The following is an 18,869-nucleotide window of genomic DNA, read 5'->3' on the forward strand; positions in this document are numbered from 1 at the left end:
ATTAATTGCATATTTAGCTACTGCACTCTCTGTGGAACAATAATGAGAAAAGTCTGAATTTTTGACACAAAAAGACAAGGCTGCCTCCATACCAAATACCTCCTCAGGCATAAATGAGGTTAGTGTGGTCCTCTCCCAGGAGACTCTGTAATACCCCATTCTATCAACACAGAGTTTGGACAAACAAAGTTGCAGTCATAGGCCTGAGACATATTCAATGGCTACAGTGTAACATTTGTAAGAGAGTTTAAGCTCCCTTTCTAGTTCCACTTGGAAAAACTAGTACTAGTTTGCTTGAGCCGAGCTGTGCTCAAGTTGCATCATAGCCGCCACACTTCTTCCAAAAGACCTTTGCTATCAGTGTCCATTTAAAGAATTTAATCCCACATTGATAACACATCTAAATGTTATCTCTTCTCTTATAAGGTATTTTCATTATTTTGCACGCAAAGTTGCATATGTGTATGGAATACTGAACTATAAAATGTCTGATTTTGAAAATGCCAGATCCTCATCAATTTGTACAGAGGAAGTCCAACACTTCCAAGACATGGTTAATGAGAGTGGTGAAAATGTTTAGTAATGCTGGCCATGGAGAGTCTTTACATCAGGTCAACTAGGCAGACAAGATGGACCAAATGGTCTTACCTGCTGTCAAATTCTATGTTTCTTCTTTACAGTGATATAACATACTGGTAGCTCTGGGACATGTTGCCTGGGAAAGGTGAGGGCCCTGTGGTTTGTAGTTACACCCCTGGCAGTTTTAATAACTACATTTAGTTGTGACATCAAAGGTTTTCCTTTTCTGCAGATCATCTGAAATATTTTACTCTAGAGTAAACAGAATAATTTGTTGGTAGACTAGCAATATAACCTTCCCATTCAGATAACAGATATCTCATCTTCTCCTTCAAAGGTTAACCATTCACAGTGACTCAGCAGTCACGTCTCTGAAATATGGACAAGACATAGAAATTCAATTCCTTTAATCCCAATAACGTCTGCAAGGTAGTGTATTCTTTTAAGAATGTGGGCGCCAGAGAGTCTTGGTTTGTGGAATGTCAAAAAATGGTACTTCAAGGGTTAGAGTTACTCTTTCAAAGGCTTCTTAAAATAAACAGAATAGGATTATTTTCATTAAAGTAGAAACGTATTGTGTGGACATCTGTCCCTGTTTTTATTGGATGGATTGACAAGTGTTGGAGTTTTTTTAGTTCTTTTGTAATGACTTTTAAAATATAGTGTAAATCTAGGTCATTTCTAGCTTGCAGAAACACAATACACAACAAGGCAGATATGCAGAAGTCTTCTAATTGTCAAAGAAAGTAAATTACCATGCATTTTAGAGAGAAACTTTGAAGCGTCACTTATTATGACGGAAATCCATTTCTAAACACAGCTGTCCCAACTCTGAACATCTGTGTTGATTGTACAAAATGTGATAATCAACTGAATTTGATGCATATTGTGAGGCATTATATTATATTGTGAGGATTATATCAAGTGAACCTAGTTTAGATATTTGCAGTGCTACTTTTCCACTTTTCCAAAACATGGGACAGAATTGATGAGGACAAGCTTCATGAGTACAAGAGGATAGTGGTTAGATGGGTATTCATGTGACTAAGTGGAACTTTAATAATTATGGGGTTTCCACTGAAGCATAAATTATATATATTAGAAGAACACTTTATAGGTATATACCACTCGGAGCAGCCATCTTCCTGTTCCTGGGATTTAGATGATTATTCTTCCAAATGAAAGGAATAGTATTGTCCCCAAAATGATATGTTGCAATGCATTGTACTGCAGGAAAATTGTTGCAGGTTGGTTTAACGGTTAGAAAATTAGATCCTTGGCTCACTAAACTCAGAGGTGTTCATATGTACACGCCTTGCACATGGTTTAGTAGAATACACAATGTGCTCCCATTTATATCAAAGGGAATAGTAGCAGCCAATTGCATGCATGTTAGTATAACATGGCTGTCTAGCTAGCATACATGATGCCAGAAATCTCACACGCTCCCCTCCCAAGTTTTTGACGTTTAATTTTTTCATTATGTTTGTATATGCACTGTGCCCAATTTTACCCAGATTAAATATGAGTTGAACAGTTCTGTTTAGTACACTAATTTTTAACTCATAGCTTTTCAATATGTTACCATTGTTTCCATTTTGACATTATATTTTTTTTTTGCTAAATTGGAGTTTTCTATAATTTCAGTAGGGTAGGGATTTTCCGAAGCCTTCTTGGGCTTAAATAAAACATGGCGTTGGCAGAGGGTAAAGTTTTAGGGTGTTGGGATGAATAGGATGGGGCTGAAGAGTAGTTGCTCTGCGCCCTGCAAGAGCGATGCATGAGCCTTAGGGCTGGGTTTTAACACTAACGACGAATGTCACAGTAGAGTTGACACACATGGTCCTACAAGGCAGTCATGTTTATCAAAACCCTTCTTACTCTAATTTAGTAATAGTATCAAGCCCCAGAATTACAAGAAAGCTACTGAGATGGCGTTCAATTGTCAAAATCAATGTACAGCATAAGTATATTAAACAAGTGAAATGTCACTGCATTTAATCTCAAAGACATTTTTTCCTCTTTCTCTGGATAATGCCCAAGGATTCTCATTCCGGCAGAGTCTTTAGCCAGAAAAAAAAGTCTTCAGGGGACAGGAGGACATGTTGCAGCTTTGTGGAATTCTTACTTTCCCTGAAGCAAAGAGAAAATGCTTTCTGCCCCAGGCTCTGGAGAGGTTACTTATAGCATATTAAACTAACAAGCTAATTATTACATCAGATTTTAGTATTCAATGCACAAATACAAAGTTTTTGGGTAAATATTACATATCTAGTCGGCAAATTCCTGTTTTACATACCTCAGAATATTATTTAGTGGTATTGTAAATGAATTTAAATATTATTCAGACTATAGATTTCTATTTACAATATCTTAAAGGGTGGTAAAGTTAGGACAGCAGCAGGGGTATAATACATTGCCACGATCCCCATATCCCAATATGGGGATCACGGCCTCGGGGCTGCGTAGACAACTTGCCATAATGTCCACCTGCTTTTTCTCTGTATGCAATTAATACAGAGGAAAGGCTAGCCACCAGGCTACCTGCTGAAGGACTGCCAGTGATAGATCTCAGCACAGCGCTGTCTCGTGTAACTTAAGAAAGCCCTAGGATGGTATTTAGCGCAGAATGAGCTCCAGCGGGCAGCTTGGACTCTGCTCTGCCAAACATGCAAAGGAGGAGCAAACAGGATAGGTTTGATTGAGCCCAAGAAATGAGTATTTAGAGAGACACAGGCATCCAAGTAATCTGTGTTAGGCCCCTGCATAGCAGCCACAAAAATCAAAGAATATGCATGTATATTATAATATTTAAGCATTGTCTTTACCATTTCAGATACTACTGCCATCTCTTTTGTACTGAACGTGTTAACTATGTAGAAGCCACTTATATAATGTATACAAGGCAGGCTGAATAGCAAATGCTGCTGCTTTACATATCAAGCATGTTTCTGGTTGTCAGTGATTGCATAAGGTATGACTCACAATTACACTAAGTCTGCGAGGGTTGTCTTTTTTTTTTTGCTTTAGATATTTTTAGACCAAGCCATATGTTTAATCCCTTATATGATTTTCATCGTATTACTGGACAGGCTAATTCATCCGTATTTATTTGTTGGCACAATATGAATCTTGGTTTTTTTATGGATAGATGGACTGACTATTTGATGGGTACATAGGCATAAATAAGCCTGGCAGATAGACATGCATCCATAGCAATAGGCAATGATTGTTTCGGATGGACATTTAAACAATCAGTTGCTGCTACAACGTTTGTGTAAATTGCATTGCGCTTATTGTTCAAGTAGGGTGCAGTTCCATTGCTCACACTTAGTTTTAATTAGACCGAGTTCGTTATGAATCTGAAAAGCACAACCAGTAATGTATTATTCAGAGTTGATAACACGCAGCAAAGCCAATTGAATCACATTTAAAATTACCAATGCACTTCTATATGTTTTCTTATGGCCTACGGTCTAGATATAGCTGGCGTGTCATGACACGCCACTTAATATCAAAACATGCAGTTTCCATTAAAAAAGAAAGAAAGCAGAGAGCCAGCCCTAGGGTCTGTCTGATATGGTGTGATTTTGTATTTTTAGCAAATCAGTAACACAGGTTTGTGAATCTATTTTTTTCTAAATAGACTATTAATACCACATTAACATCGCACAATAACATCAGAGTATTATTTTTGTAATGTAAAAAAATACAATTTAATTCTGCAATTACAATGTAAAAAAACGTAATAACTTGCCCCACACAAATATAGACAAAACATTATTATTATTATTATTATTATTATTATTATGCAATAATAGTATACCATTATAAAAAGTATTATTTATTATTATAGTTTTGCCACTCATACCTGTGTATTATACGTAATATTCACAAAGATGTCCGAAATGCATTTTTACTGATATTTGTAATTCCACTAATATCAAATGTAGAATATAGACTTTACTTTATTTCCCTGAGCGGCTAATGGTGTGTTGGAAACCCCACTGCTAGCAAATGGGGTAACAGATGATATAAGAAAGTGAGTCATAGATTTTGGCACCAAATAACATCGGAATACTGTCCAACTGTCCACGAGCCAGTGAGCTGAAATGAAAACATCAAGATGTTGTCCAAGGCAACATCAGACACAGTATCTCCGACATATGACTGGGTTGCCAAAGTTAATAATGCTTCGTTTTATACGGAAAATATGGAGGGCATTTTCCAGGCTGGATATGGAGAAACAAATATTTTCCAGGCAAAAATACAAACATTAAGATGCTGAACAAAATGTTATGCTTTGTCTTCATCAATATTTTTGCACATTCTCCTCATTTAAAATTCATAAGTAAGACAGTTAAGATGTGTTTTGAAATCTGAATTCACGAATGTTTATGTTTATTACATGAAACTGGTGTTGGAGGTCTTTCTACTTTCCTTGAGGGTTATACAATTGCATTTCTAAACATATATAGGCAGAAAGGTCTTCCTAAGGAGAAGACTGTCTACTAAAACGTCCTATTAAAATATTTTTTACTTTATTAAAATGCAAAATAATTCAAATGGAGGTGCTGGAACTTTTACCCTTTAATGGACTAATTCTACAAACTTAATTATAGGATGCATTTTAGCACCACATCACCAGTCTGAAAATATTGATGTTACATTGGAATGTTTTACATATGGTAGACCCATGAGCAGAGATGTTAACCTCTTCCAATGATTCATTTAAACCTTTAGCTGTTACTCTATGGTTCTTTTTTATGTCCTTGAGCATTTTGTGCTGTGCCCTCTGAGTCATCTTGGCTGGACACCCGCTTCTAGGGAGAGTAGCCACAGTACTCATTTTTCTCCATTTATAAACAATTTGTTGAAATGTGGAGTAATGAATACACAATCTCTTTGTAATTCCAAAGGGTTCACTTACTTTTTCTTGACACTCTCTATTCCATTATTAAATATTCTAATCCAAGATTTGTCTCCCAAATTGAAAAGGTCATTATGAAATATGTTACTAAAGCAAGGCACATGGTTTATGCATAAGTTATGAAGCAAAAATTGTAATATCCTGAAAATGCCTACAGGATTTAAAAGTAAAATGTATTCATGCAGAAGCTTACTTAGTACTTTTATTCTTAAATACAAAATAAAGGAGAAACAATATGTTAAGCATCCATGCCAAATCTTTAACATTGTTAAACAAATTGATTATTTAACATACATTTAACCATTCATTTTAGCAACAGGATAACATGACGGGTAAAAGTTATAGACAGAGCAGTTGGAATGCATTACTCCACGATCAAGAAAATACAGGCTACAAATGTGCTATACTGCAAAATTGGGGAGTTTAGGCACAAAACCAACCAAACCACATCGTTCTGTAAAACAGAGCTCTGCTCAAATGTAGATCTTAGATGAATCACATGCTATAAGAGATATTTCTGATTTCCAGAAGAGATAATGCGGATGCGCACAGCTGCTTACAGTAGCTGGTAACTTGATTTGTGGATTATATGTTTCCTTTTTTAAACAAAGAAGGTTACTCGATTATGACAGCATTACACGAATACAGACATTTACAGAGGTAACACACACATTTTAAAAGGCAGTGATACTAAGAGCCTTCTTAGACATATTTTTTTTTTAGAGAGAAGGGACATTTATATTAAAATGGTAATTTATTATAACTTATTAATTTGGCAATGTATCCTAGCCAAAACCAAGATGTAAGAGTAAATTTACAAAAGTCTGATATATATATATATATATATATATATATATATATATATATATATATATATATATGTATAAAAATATCAGATATGGTAAAAAAAAAAGATACCTGGAAAAATACATGGCAGTTCTTCCCTTTATTTTCTATTATACAAACAGTAAATGGCTACTTAAAAGAACTTCTGCAAGGAAAGGCTGCTCTTAAATGTACTTAAAGCACAGGCCATGCATTTTTGCCTTAATTCTTTCACTCTTTAATATCTGGATACTACGCAGAGCCCCTAAACTCTCATTCTCAACACAATGTTTTAATGAAAATGGGTTCATTGAGCCACAGCTGAAAACTGAAAATTGAGCACGTTGAACATATTGGTACTTTATTTTATATGTGATACTAGAGCTGAAACAACGAATCGATAAAATCGATAATAATCGATAACGGAAATCATCGATAACGATTTCCGTTATCGATTAATCGAGTGATCGATTCGTCGTTGGAGCACTAGGCTCCTTTTACTTACCTCCGCCAGCGTTCCCCGCTTCTGCTCCACGCTCTGCAGTCTCCGCCTTCTTCAAGCTACGTGACGACGGATGTGACGCGCGTCTACTATCAAGTTGGAAGTGGAACAAGTTCGTAGCGGAGGTAAGTACTCTTTATGTCTATTGTCTGTGCGAATGTTTATGTGCGAGACTGGGTGCGCGGCAGAGTGTGTGTGTGTGTGTGTGTGTGTGTGTGTGTGTGCGTGTGTGCGTGTGTGCGTGTGTGCGTGTGTGCGTGTGTGCGCGCGGCAGAGTGTGTGTGTGGGTGCGCGGCAGAGTGAGTGGGGGGGTGCGCTGCACAGTGAGTGGGGGGGTGCGCTGCACAGTGGGGGGGGGGGTGCGCTGCACAGTGGGGGGGGGTGCGCTGCACAGTGGGGGGTCCGCGGCACAGGGGGTGGGGGGTCCGCGGCACAGGGGGTGGGGGGTCCGCGGCACAGGGGGTGGGGGGGCAGGGGATGCAGGGCAGGATGTGAGTGCAGGGCAGAGTGGGGCCAGGAGACTGGATGCAGGTCAGAGTGGGGGTGGGAGGGCAGGGTGGCAGACTGGGTGCAGAGCAGAGTGGGGGTTGGGATGCAGGGCAGGGTGTGAGACTGGGTGCAGAGTAGAGTGGGGGTGGGGGGGCAGGGCAGGGTGTGAGACTGGGTGCAGAGCAGAGTGGGGATGCAGGGCAGGCTGTGAGACTGGGTGCAGGGCAGGCTGTGAGACTGGGTGCAGGGCAGGCTGTGAGACTGGGTGCAGGGCAGGGCAGGGTGTGAGACTGGGTGCAGGGCAGGGTGTGAGACTGGGTGCAGGGCAGAGTGGGGATGCAGGGCAGGCTGTGAGACTGGGTGCAGGGCAGGCTGTGAGACTGGGTGCAGGGCAGAGTGGGGGTGGGGATGCAGGGCAGAGTGAGGGTGGGGGCACAGTGCAAAGGGGTGGGGGCACAATGCAAAATTCTTTTAAATAAACGAAAAATTTGCATATTGTTTTTTTTATCCGATTAATCGATTAATCGAAAAAATAATCGGCCGATTAATCGATTATTAAAATAATCGTTAGTTGCAGCCCTATGTGATACCATTAAGGTCTAAGAAGGTCCTTTTTGCTTGATTTGTTCCATAAATATCTAAAAGCATATCTATCTAATTAAATCGATTTTATTTTAGGATTATGACAGCAAAATAATTCTTTGTCTATTTAGTATTCGGTAACAATTTAAATTACAAAATAAAATACAAAAAAAATCAAAGGCCTCGAAAGCATCTTAAAACGATATGTTAAGTGCATACAACTAAAATACGAAGGCTGCAATCAACACACTTATTATTTAAAAAGGGGGTTTACTTTACATGAAAAAAATATGTATTTTTTTTTTTACTCTTGTAAAATATACATCAACAACACGGCATTCCACTAAACTATATTCCCCAAGAATTTCTTAAAATATTAATGAAATCCTCATCACTCAAGATACCAAGGCTTAGCCCTTCATAGTAATCTTCAAATTCACAGTAAGCTACTTCCCTGCGATCCATACAAGCCTCTTCGAGTGTTTCAAGAAAAGCCAATTTAATTTCATCTTCTGATGAATTGCCTAAAACAGAAGAAAACAATACTGGATGCCTTCCTTTACAAGTTTAGATTTATACACAAAACATGATGTTGCTTTATATAAACGGCAGAATGCTTCACGTCCTATTCTCCTGGGTCATAAAAAGACTTCCAGGCATCCTAAACATATGCAAATCATTCCCAATTAAAAGTAATTAGTAACGAGTTTATGCAGATTGGATACACAGGGAGAAATGTTAAAAATTTGGCCTTGGTGTAACCCCAGAGGACTGGCATTAAAAAACATTGGTATATGAAATGACATGCTTGTTAATGAACATTCACAGAGGTATCTTGAAGGCACAATAAAGAAGTTATACCATATGTCTCATCCAGAGCATTTGTTTTATGAAAAAACTAGATTAACGATCTGTGAGCATCGTATTGTTGTGGAAATACAATTTACGATTGGTCTGAAATATTTAGCAGTCTTGGAAAATAACTGTAATTAGGCAATGTTTCAGATAGGGAAGCACACGCTAAAAAGCATTCAGATTCCAGGGTACCGCTGACATGGCCAACATGTACTCGCAACAAAGCAAGGGATCAGCAGACACTCAGTCAAATAATATTTAAAAAGGACCTATCAGAGGCATAATATATGACCTTTTTAATTTTTTTTTTTTGCTTAGCTCGCCACTTTTGGGGTACTTTGAGATAGTGGCAGGCTAAGCAATATATGGCCATATAGTGCCACGTAATCCCTAATATTTATGCCTCAGATAGGTGGTTTTAAACAGTAATTGCTGTGCGTGCACTAAAATTTTGTTGTGTGTAAATTTTTTAGTTAACATTATATAATTCAGTTTTAACTGACAGATACAACATAACATTGCAACCGTCTATTTAAATAATTTAAGAACAAATTATTTTATTTATATTCTAAGGAAATGTGCTGCAGGTTATACGGTTGTTCATTTCAATATCAGTGAGGATATATATATATATATATATATATATATATATATATATATATATATATATATATATATATATATATATATACAGTGAGGCAGCTCCTCTTTGCCACACTTTCCAAAACACTCTACCACTAAAATCATCAGCAGGAAAACAGAGATTCTTGTGCTTTTTTTGTGGGTGGGCAGAGTTGCACTTGTTACGCACTTACTCCCGGCGGGTTCAGGAGTACGGGATGCAGTGCAACTGCCGCTATGATTTACTTATGATTTACTAAACCAGCATTTGAAACTCTGCATGGATACACGGCTCAATGCACATTAATGCATTTAAAAGTTTTTAATGCTCCATATGTAAGGACATGTTACACGGAGCCCTACTTGTGAGAAGTTTTCATTTACAATCCTATTAAATTGTACAATTTTACAGTATTACACTATTCGTTCTCATTTTCTTTTCTGTTCTGTTGCAAACTACATATGTGAAGTAGCCTATTCCAAGAAGTGTGCACTTTGGATGGATTCATTATATAGTGGATATGTTTATGAAGAATTTTGGAACCACCTTAAATTGTTGGATGAATTATTCTGTAATTTATTGAATATACCTCTACTTGGATTCATTTGCACTGAAGTATTTATTCAATTATCTTATTAATATTGATATATTTGTTTATTACTTTTTACACACACATATATATATTTATACATATTTATTTTTATTTATTCACTTGTGGGCATATTTTGTATTGTGTAGTGCTTATACAGGAGCTCATCATTTGTTTTTGTTTTGTTTTTTTATGCCAGGGAGTTAAAGGCTAACACATTTTTTTTAATTCGTAGCCATGAAATGTCTGTGACATATTGCCTGTAATGATTCTGTATGCCTCTTCAAATTACTTTGTTATTATTCTAAATATACCTTATGTTGGCATTTCTGTAGCTATTAAATAATTATATAGCCTACCTCATTAGGAATTAATTTTCATTGTAACTGAAGAAAGAAAATGAGTGTTTCACCAACCTGCCAATACTCGTGGATGTTTCTTGGCACAGTAGAACTTTCCCAGATCTACCATAGACACAAAGCCAGACTTATTGGGATCGAGTTTCATGAAAGCCTATAAATAGAAACCACATTCATAAAGACTTTCCACAAGAAAACATCCAGCTTCTTAAAAGGCACATCAATATCCTGCATTACCGCAATGACTACAATGTATCTGACGTTATGATAAGCTGTTAACAGCAGAAATTCCAAATGGTTCTGTATGCTACACACACTTTTCATCTGTGTCCTCTAGCTTCTATTTTATGTGCTGTGTACAATAATTACATTAAATGAAATAGTAACATTATACATAGGACACTACATGATTGAAGCTGGATGTGAAAACAATTACTCTTAATAAGAATGTTAGAGAAGGAACGTTTCAATAAATTATATTTACTTTTCTCACAAAAGATTTTCTATACTCATTCATTTCTCCGATTAAAGCGTGTACAAATATCCCGTAATCCAATCTCTCATCCTTATTTTCGTCCAAAATACTCCACAAGGTTTCAAAAACCTAAAAAGTATTAAAAAAAAACAAGAACTAGACATATTTAGCATTTGTATGTTAAGATGCATACATTTGATGTACATTTTAATGATTTACCAACACCAATCAAGAAATGCAGTACAGCCAAGAAGTGTATATATCATCTTAAGGAACCTGTTTACAGATGTTTCTTCCCCATCCTTCCTGGTAAATATATATATATATATATATATATATATATATATATATATATATATATATATATATATATGAAAATTACTTGTGTTTAGCCAAGCATTAGACCCTCTAGGGCTAGCATGTCTACTCAAAGTTTTGATGCATACTCACAAAAATTAGGTGCAATCTTATTTGCTAAAGAAAACATATTTGTTCTACATGACATATGTGTGGTAGTTCTGAGAATCTAAGTTTAAACTCCACTACTGGGAAAGTTCACAGCTTTGCTATGGAACCCTAATTCTTAAACCAGGGGCTATGGCTCATTTTGTTGAACAGGCTATAAAAGGGTCATTCATTTTACTGCAGTAATGGATAACATAACAGAAATTCTATTTGCTTCCCATATTCCAGATTGCCTGGCTAATATACTTCTTACCAAGAACTATCAAAGCCAGTCACAACTGGTGACAGCTTGCCAGAGTATATTAATTGCTCTTTTATATTATACTCCCAGCTCACTGATACTCAGTATCTGTTATGGGTCAGGTTCTGTTTCTAGTTTGTCATATCAGTTTGCGCCACTGCTTTAAGTTTACTTGTTGTGACTTTTGCAGCTTCTTCATGGTTCCTAATAATCATTGCACTGTGTAGTTTTTGCAGTACAAATGCATTGAAAAATTGAGGATTGCCCCCCTCCCTCAGGCACGTCCCTAGTGTTCCTAATGGATGATATGCCATTGATGGATAAGGGGACTTAAACGACCACCAACTATGGTGCACATGGTTAAAAAAGCCACTTTTTAAATAAATAGAACACTATTAAAAACAAATAACAATACACAATATTTTCTACAACAGTCTGCTTCGAAATCAACCAACAAGGAGGAAAACTTTCTCCTTAATGGCACCACCGTTCCATTGGGAAAATTGCTTTTGAATAAAGGTTTCAGATATGTATTCTAGTCAGACTAAAACTGAAAAAGCACCCCACTATGCTTACCTTTTCAGACACTTCTAAGTGAAAGGTTTTGAGTGCCTGCTTGAATTGTGGTTTCTGTAAAAGCCCTTTCCCTGTTTTGTCAAGCTGCCGGAAGCATTTTCCTAAGCCTGTTAAAGTTCGAACACCTCTGTTTTTAAGTTTTTCCTTCATCACATCTACAAAACAGAAATCAGTGTTATCAAACACACTACAAACTATACAACAATGGCGCATTATCCATAGAGCAGAAAGTAACACATGAAAAAGGAAAATGACACAAAACACTAACTATTGTTTTTACAAAACAAACATTACCCCTATGGCAGCCGGGCTGTGTTAATATAAAACCCCACAAAAACATAAAACAAAATAAGATAAAATTAAATGTAACATAAAAAGGGGATTACGTAATATAAATTATAAATATAAACTAGTAATTATTATGATAAAAAGATCATCTTGGTAATGATCATATATTTGTTTCAGCTTCAATATTTGTGCCGGTATCATGTGACCCCCCCCTAGTATTAATAGCAGTATTTGCTTACCTTGTATTGCTGAAAAGAAACTGTCGTCATTAAAATGGACACCAAATGGAACTTCACTTGCATCAAAATGGGCCCTAAAAAAAAAAAAAAAAAGCATCGTAACATTTTGGTAGAACTCCTTTTGTGATTAATCACATATGAACTAGGTTAGTTTAGCAATATGATAGCAAATAATTCCAGTTGTACACCACGGTCACTTTTTATTACAATATGTAAAACGGGACACTAGCTATTAGAAATGAATTAGTGAGATAAGTAAATGCCTTATGCATGAATGTACAGTCTAACTCTGATGGATATGATTTATATCAGCTGAGAAACTGGGCAAAATATCAATGAAAAATTCCTTTATAGCACGATAATGTAAAAACATGTACTAGATATGATCTGAACAGAACAGCTGCAAATATGTGCAAAAGCAAATAAGAATTCCAATGTTCTAATGATAACCATGCCCTTTTGTATTGTATGATTCAACAGTTATTAACTTAATTCAATTGTGGGATGAAATAATTGGGCTGGATTCAACACTGAAGATAAATGTACCACAAGTAACTGAATAATATTCCTCGCATGGACTACAATGTGAAAAATTAGATACAAAATAACTTATCATATTGATTAAGCTGTATTTACCTACAATCTGTATGCTTCACAGTTTGTACTATGTTTGAATGTGGATAAATTCATTAGTAACAAAGAAAAGTTTAAAAAAGGGACATTTTATTTCAGTTAATGTTTCTGGTCCAATCTAATTTTGTTTTTTCCCCTACATTAAGCCCAACCCAAAGAGTGTTTAACTATTCCGTTAATATAATTTATGTAGAATCAGAAATATAAATGATGCAAACATTGTATCAGACAGTTTTATACCCAATGTTCTGTACTACCAACATACTTAAGAACTTAGGACAGACCACCCAGATCTCTCCCTCTTTTGGTGCAGTGGCTTTGTGTGGGGGCACGGCTATTTCCAAAGAGTCTTTTGTGGCCAAGGATCAATCCAAAGTGGCAGAACATGGGCAGAAATTGGTTATGACCGTATGGCGATCCCCTGCCCAGAGAAACAAGCTAACCCGGAGATCCAGGGAAGCAGGGTTACTTCCAGACTATACCCAGCTATGACTACCAACCATAGAAGCAAGTAGATTACCTTAAAGCAGCAACAGCATCTTCATCAACTGCCGTTATCCGTATGTTAAGTAATACATTTTGCTTTAAGGTTTCTGAAAGGGTTTGGTGTTCTTTTGTCAAGAAAGTAAGATTTCCACCCTGTAATGTATAGTAAGTAATGAATACATCTATAGAATGAACACTACATAGTTATTATACATTGTAACACAGATAAATTATGTAATTAAATGCCGGCCTTGTGGTATACATATTTGAAGGAGCTTCCTTCCTTAATTTTGTTGCCAAGACCTATAAAAATATTTTATCTTTAAACATAAAATGTCACTAAAGTTTTGTTGTTTGATGACTTGAGTGAAAATGCAAGTAACAGTCTCTAAGACACAAAAACTTTATCTTTTTAATATGAAAGTACACTAGACATTTTAATAAAGAGAAGTCTTGATATACTTAATAATTTTTTTTATTTTTTTTTAAACTGTATTATTACCACATTCTATCACCACAGGCCTTGAGAAGAAAGGTTTGCTATTATGTCTGCTTTCTAGTCTGTCTGATATTCAAGTCTATTGAAATGACAGGTCTGGAACATTTATTATTGTCGTTGTATTGACTATACAAATGCTATATATATATTTGTATACCAATACCAGTTCGTTTAGCATGTTCCTTATGGTACAATTGATGGAATTGATGGAAACTGATGTTCTATGTATTGTAGAACCAGGTGCTTTATTTCCAAATATAATTTTAATGCATTAAAACAAAGCCTCTTAGGTTTCCTTTTACATTGCATTTTAGACTCAAATAGAATATATCTATTCTAGTAGTATATTTATGTTCATCTTCCCAGGGGCAGCTAACATAAAAAGGGCACAAATAAAAAAACCTTCATGCTTGGTCAATAGCTAATGCATTCTCTATATGGAAAGGCATCAATCTTCCTCCACTGTGTCTTAACTCAAGTAGCCAGATTGTTTTCCTCTTAACAGCCATTCTCTCTTGTACGTTACAGTAATGGTAGGTGACAGTATAATTGAGCAGCTGTTCTGGATTATAAACCCAGGAGTAGCATGGGACAGCATGTATAGAGCTATCAGACTAATAAAATAGAAAGCGGTTTCACATCACAACCAACTTAATGTTTGTTTGTTTCAATTCTCATGCTCAAGATGAAATTTTAACAGCTCGGTTGAATATAAGAAGCACGAATGAATATGGCTTTCTTATGGTAATTGTTTTCTGACACAAGGAGATTTCTATGTCCAAGGAGCTATGAGAAACACTGTATACTAAGTTTGACTCTACATATCATTATCATATAATATCATTATATTCCTTTTGCATTCAGCCCATAACGGTTAATTAACTAAACCATGATACTGAAGGTGAGTTGGAACATTTCAACTAATTAAATGCACTATACATCATAAAGGATCAACACCACCAAGTTGGCCCTACATAATGGACAGTTACTGGAAATCAGGAATGTGAACCCACCTATTAACAATGGTTTTTATGTGGCAAAATAAACTCACACGTAATGTGCTCATGAACAACAGTTATGGAGTGGCATTGCTAAGCATAAGATGGTGTAACAAGTCAAAACAAAGCTACTTGACACATTTGCCTGCACGCTAAGACTTATTGGTCCTAACTATCTCAATTGGTTCATTAGTTGGAGATTAATTGGATGCATCAGGAAAGTGAAGGCAAAAACCTGAATAAATGTATCAGAGTTTAACAGGAGGGAGGAATTTTGTCACACCAACAAACTAGCCCATTCCAAAACTTCCTCAGTGAGGAGCAAGATGATGAACAAGACACTCGAAGTATGGGTGGTAAAAGTCAAATGTTGAAAATGAAAACGCAGCAAACACTGGTTGGTGAACCTCTTGACACTTGGAATCTCCCCATAACATTTTAGCAGTAGCAATCTTGGAAAAGGAGGGGCATCCATGTTAGAAGCAGGAATTGCATCGTGAAAAGTAGGAAGGTGCAGGTTATGGAGCATTTTTTCAAGAGCATTCAACTTCTAATCCATATAGTGGCTGTGCCAAATGGGTAGAAAGAATTTGTTCTTGTGTAAAACGCATTAGTCATCTGATCAGGGTTCTGGTCAAGTAAGCACTTGGACCCTGATTTAGGGATTAAGAAAAACACAAGGATGCTGGTCTTAAGCCTATAACAGTCTGGTACCCATTTGATTTACTCTCAAGGTGCTGTGACCAACATAACTTACTGGTTATTGTCTACAATAAAAGGGCTAAAGGCAAATCTACTTGTAGTGATACAAATATAGTGGCACATCTATATATTTACCCTTTATAATCAGTTATAAAACACGTGTCTTAACTTTGTATGTCTTGTATTTACAAACATTTTTGGGGAAAAAACAGCCGTTCTGAAGAGAGTGAATTCAAGCCTGGTACTGTGATGGATGCCACCTTTGCAATAAGCCAGTTTGCGAAATTTCAACCATGCTAGATACACAGTCAACTCTAAGTGGTATTATTGAAAAGTGGAAGCATTTAGAAACAGCAGCAACTCAGCCATGAAGAGGAAGACCAGATAAAGTCACTGAGCAGGGCCAACAAGTGCTGAGGTGCATGGTGCGTAAAAGTTGACAACACTCTGATTCTATAGCTGAAGAGTTCCAAACCTCCAGTGGCATTAATATTAGAAAAGAACTTTGCGGCAGGAGCTTCATAGAATGGGTTTCCATGGCCATGCAGCTGCATGCAAGCCTCATATCACCAAGTACAATACAAAGTGTCGGATCTAGTGGTGGACAGCACACCACCACTAGACTCTGGAGCAGTGGAAACGTGTTTTGTGGAGTGACCCTTTTCTGTTTGGCAGCCTGATGGGTGAGTCTGGGTTTGGTGGAAGCCAGGAGAACGTTACCTGCCTGACTGCATTATGCCAACCAAGTTTAGTGGAGGAGGGATAATGGTCTGGGCTGTTTTTCAGGGGTTGAGCCCTTTAATTCACCCAGTAAAGGGAAATCTTAATGCTTCAGCATATCAAGAAATGTTGGACAATGCTATGCTTTCAACTTTGTGGGAACCGTTTGAGGAAGGCCTTTTCTACATCAGTGTCTGACCATATATTTGTCCATATATGTAAGAGAATTTTAGATTTCTAAGAAATTATTGCATTTTGTTTTTTTTTAGCAATTGCATTAGGTAAGGAAATAGTTAACAGGCTAAATTTAGATAAGTCATCAGACTCAAACATTTGGTGTTAATGAAGGAAATAGCTATCAAACTCAGACACCTAGTGTGACTTGTGGGAACTGAAAAAATAAAAGCAGAACCAACATAAGCTTAATTTCTTATGTTATATCTTAATGTTCACGATGCCCCCCTCATGGATGTGCAGGGACTCAAGTTTAACCATATGGCCTCAGCAAATTATATGTCATGTGTGTGTCACTATATAACTGTATTATGAAAATCCTGTATACAAAGTCTTAGAATTTTGTGTTCAGGGCCCATTCCGAAGAACACTTTGCGTACAGTTGTAGTTGTGAATAGTCCCTGACTAAATTGTTAAAGTTATTATCCAATAACATCAATATGGTATTCATGAGTACCTGAAACTGGTGAATGATTTTCAGCTTCACCTGAACAGTAGTAAAAAAATCAGGCCAAATACCAAGCCAAAGGGTCATGGCAGAGCTCGAGCAAAGTCACAAAACAAGAAGAGGTCAAATATACAGAGAAATCAATCAGCAGAATATCAAACTAAAATCATCATCAAAAGCATTACTACAAAGATGACGATACAAAGCCCACATCTGGTTTAACAGTTTAGGAGCAAAACACCAAATGTGACCAATGCAATGGCCGACTAAGCACAGAATGATGCAACAAGGCGCTACAAAACAAAGCCGGACATATGTGAGGAAAAACAAAATGGGAGCCACACCTCAGATTGGACATCACTGAAATAGCCTGCTCTATAAGAAAGTGCCTACTCAGGAGGGCCCACTTGCACCATCCCAGAAGGATATCAGAAGAAAAACGCATTGGAGTCAATACAAAATTGACTCCAGTCAGCATTTAACAGGAAAATAGGGCTAGGATGATCCTTTATTGTTATTAATGTATTGAATTTATAGAATCTGTGACATTAATATTTTGCATAAATGTGTAAGAAATAGTATTTGTGCAGTCAATAATAAAGTAAAATTAGCATTTATTATTAAGATTATGGAATATTATCTGCCATTTATTGCTATAAATGGAATGAAATTTAGGCTCATACATATCTCATACATATCTAAATTAAAAAAAAAATGTAAAACAAATCAAATTAACAAAAAAAAACCCAGAATACTTGTATTGTAATTTTGGGCAATACCAATATTTTGAACATGTGGCACGAACAGTGGAAGTTCCATATAAAAATTATCCGTGGGTGCATGTTATAGAATTGTGTTTTATTATAAGCAAATGGTTTACAAAATTAGAAACGTAGGATAGGAATTACAATGAGACAAGACAGTTTTTTTTGGGAGGGGGGTTATGACCGTTATCCAGAAATTAATAGATCACGGAAAACTCCATCAATATTTCTACATGAAATGACCCTTTCGTATATCATCCTGATATACCCAATCTATTCGTGGTCATTCAAGGCATCATGACCTATAATTAATATGTCTTCTTACTGACATACCAAATTATTTATGTTTCATGTAATGGACAAAGGGCATAAAAGGCATGACAACACTTGGGAATTGGATCAAGATAAATTAGAGCTTGTGCTGTAATTAGGAGCCATAATCCTAGTCATGGAAAACCATCCGACTCTCTTTTCGATAAGAAATAAATTATTTTTAGTTTAGCATTCCTCAATATGTTGACGTCTTCATGAAAATTTATGGAATTGTCAATACAAACAGTAAGCAATGTTTGATCCAAACAGTTCAGGTTTCACCTACTAATATTTCTGGCTTTGAATCAACGTTTTGTATACTGATTTAGGCTTAAAACACAGAAATAAGAAGTATATTATTCCTACAGGTTTAAATAAGTCATATTCTGGTTTTGGCCATTACAGTCTTAAATACACATGTTTTGTTTGAAAGGCTTGTACCTCCAGGAAAGTATAA

The 18,869-nt window shown here is 36.4% G+C and overlaps 1 protein-coding gene across 1 annotated transcript in view; it reads right to left on the reverse strand.

The window, feature by feature from the left end:
* Nucleotides 1-8,163: 8,163 nt before the first annotated feature.
* Nucleotides 8,164-18,869, reverse strand: part of CAPS2 (calcyphosine 2) — a 29,263-nt gene continuing 18,557 nt past the window's right edge. Inside the window, exons 14-19 of the mRNA XM_053463673.1 lie at nucleotides 13,770-13,888; nucleotides 12,617-12,690; nucleotides 12,090-12,244; nucleotides 10,817-10,936; nucleotides 10,390-10,486; nucleotides 8,164-8,431 (exon numbers count right to left, since the gene is read on the reverse strand). Coding sequence (XP_053319648.1) covers nucleotides 8,256-8,431; nucleotides 10,390-10,486; nucleotides 10,817-10,936; nucleotides 12,090-12,244; nucleotides 12,617-12,690; nucleotides 13,770-13,888 — 741 coding nt within the window. The 3' untranslated portion in view covers nucleotides 8,164-8,255. The remainder of the gene's footprint in view (nucleotides 8,432-10,389; nucleotides 10,487-10,816; nucleotides 10,937-12,089; nucleotides 12,245-12,616; nucleotides 12,691-13,769; nucleotides 13,889-18,869) is intronic.

The sequence above is a fragment of the Spea bombifrons genome, chromosome 4 (assembly GCF_027358695.1).
Source record: "Spea bombifrons isolate aSpeBom1 chromosome 4, aSpeBom1.2.pri, whole genome shotgun sequence".
Lineage (NCBI taxonomy): Eukaryota > Metazoa > Chordata > Amphibia > Anura > Pelobatidae > Spea > Spea bombifrons.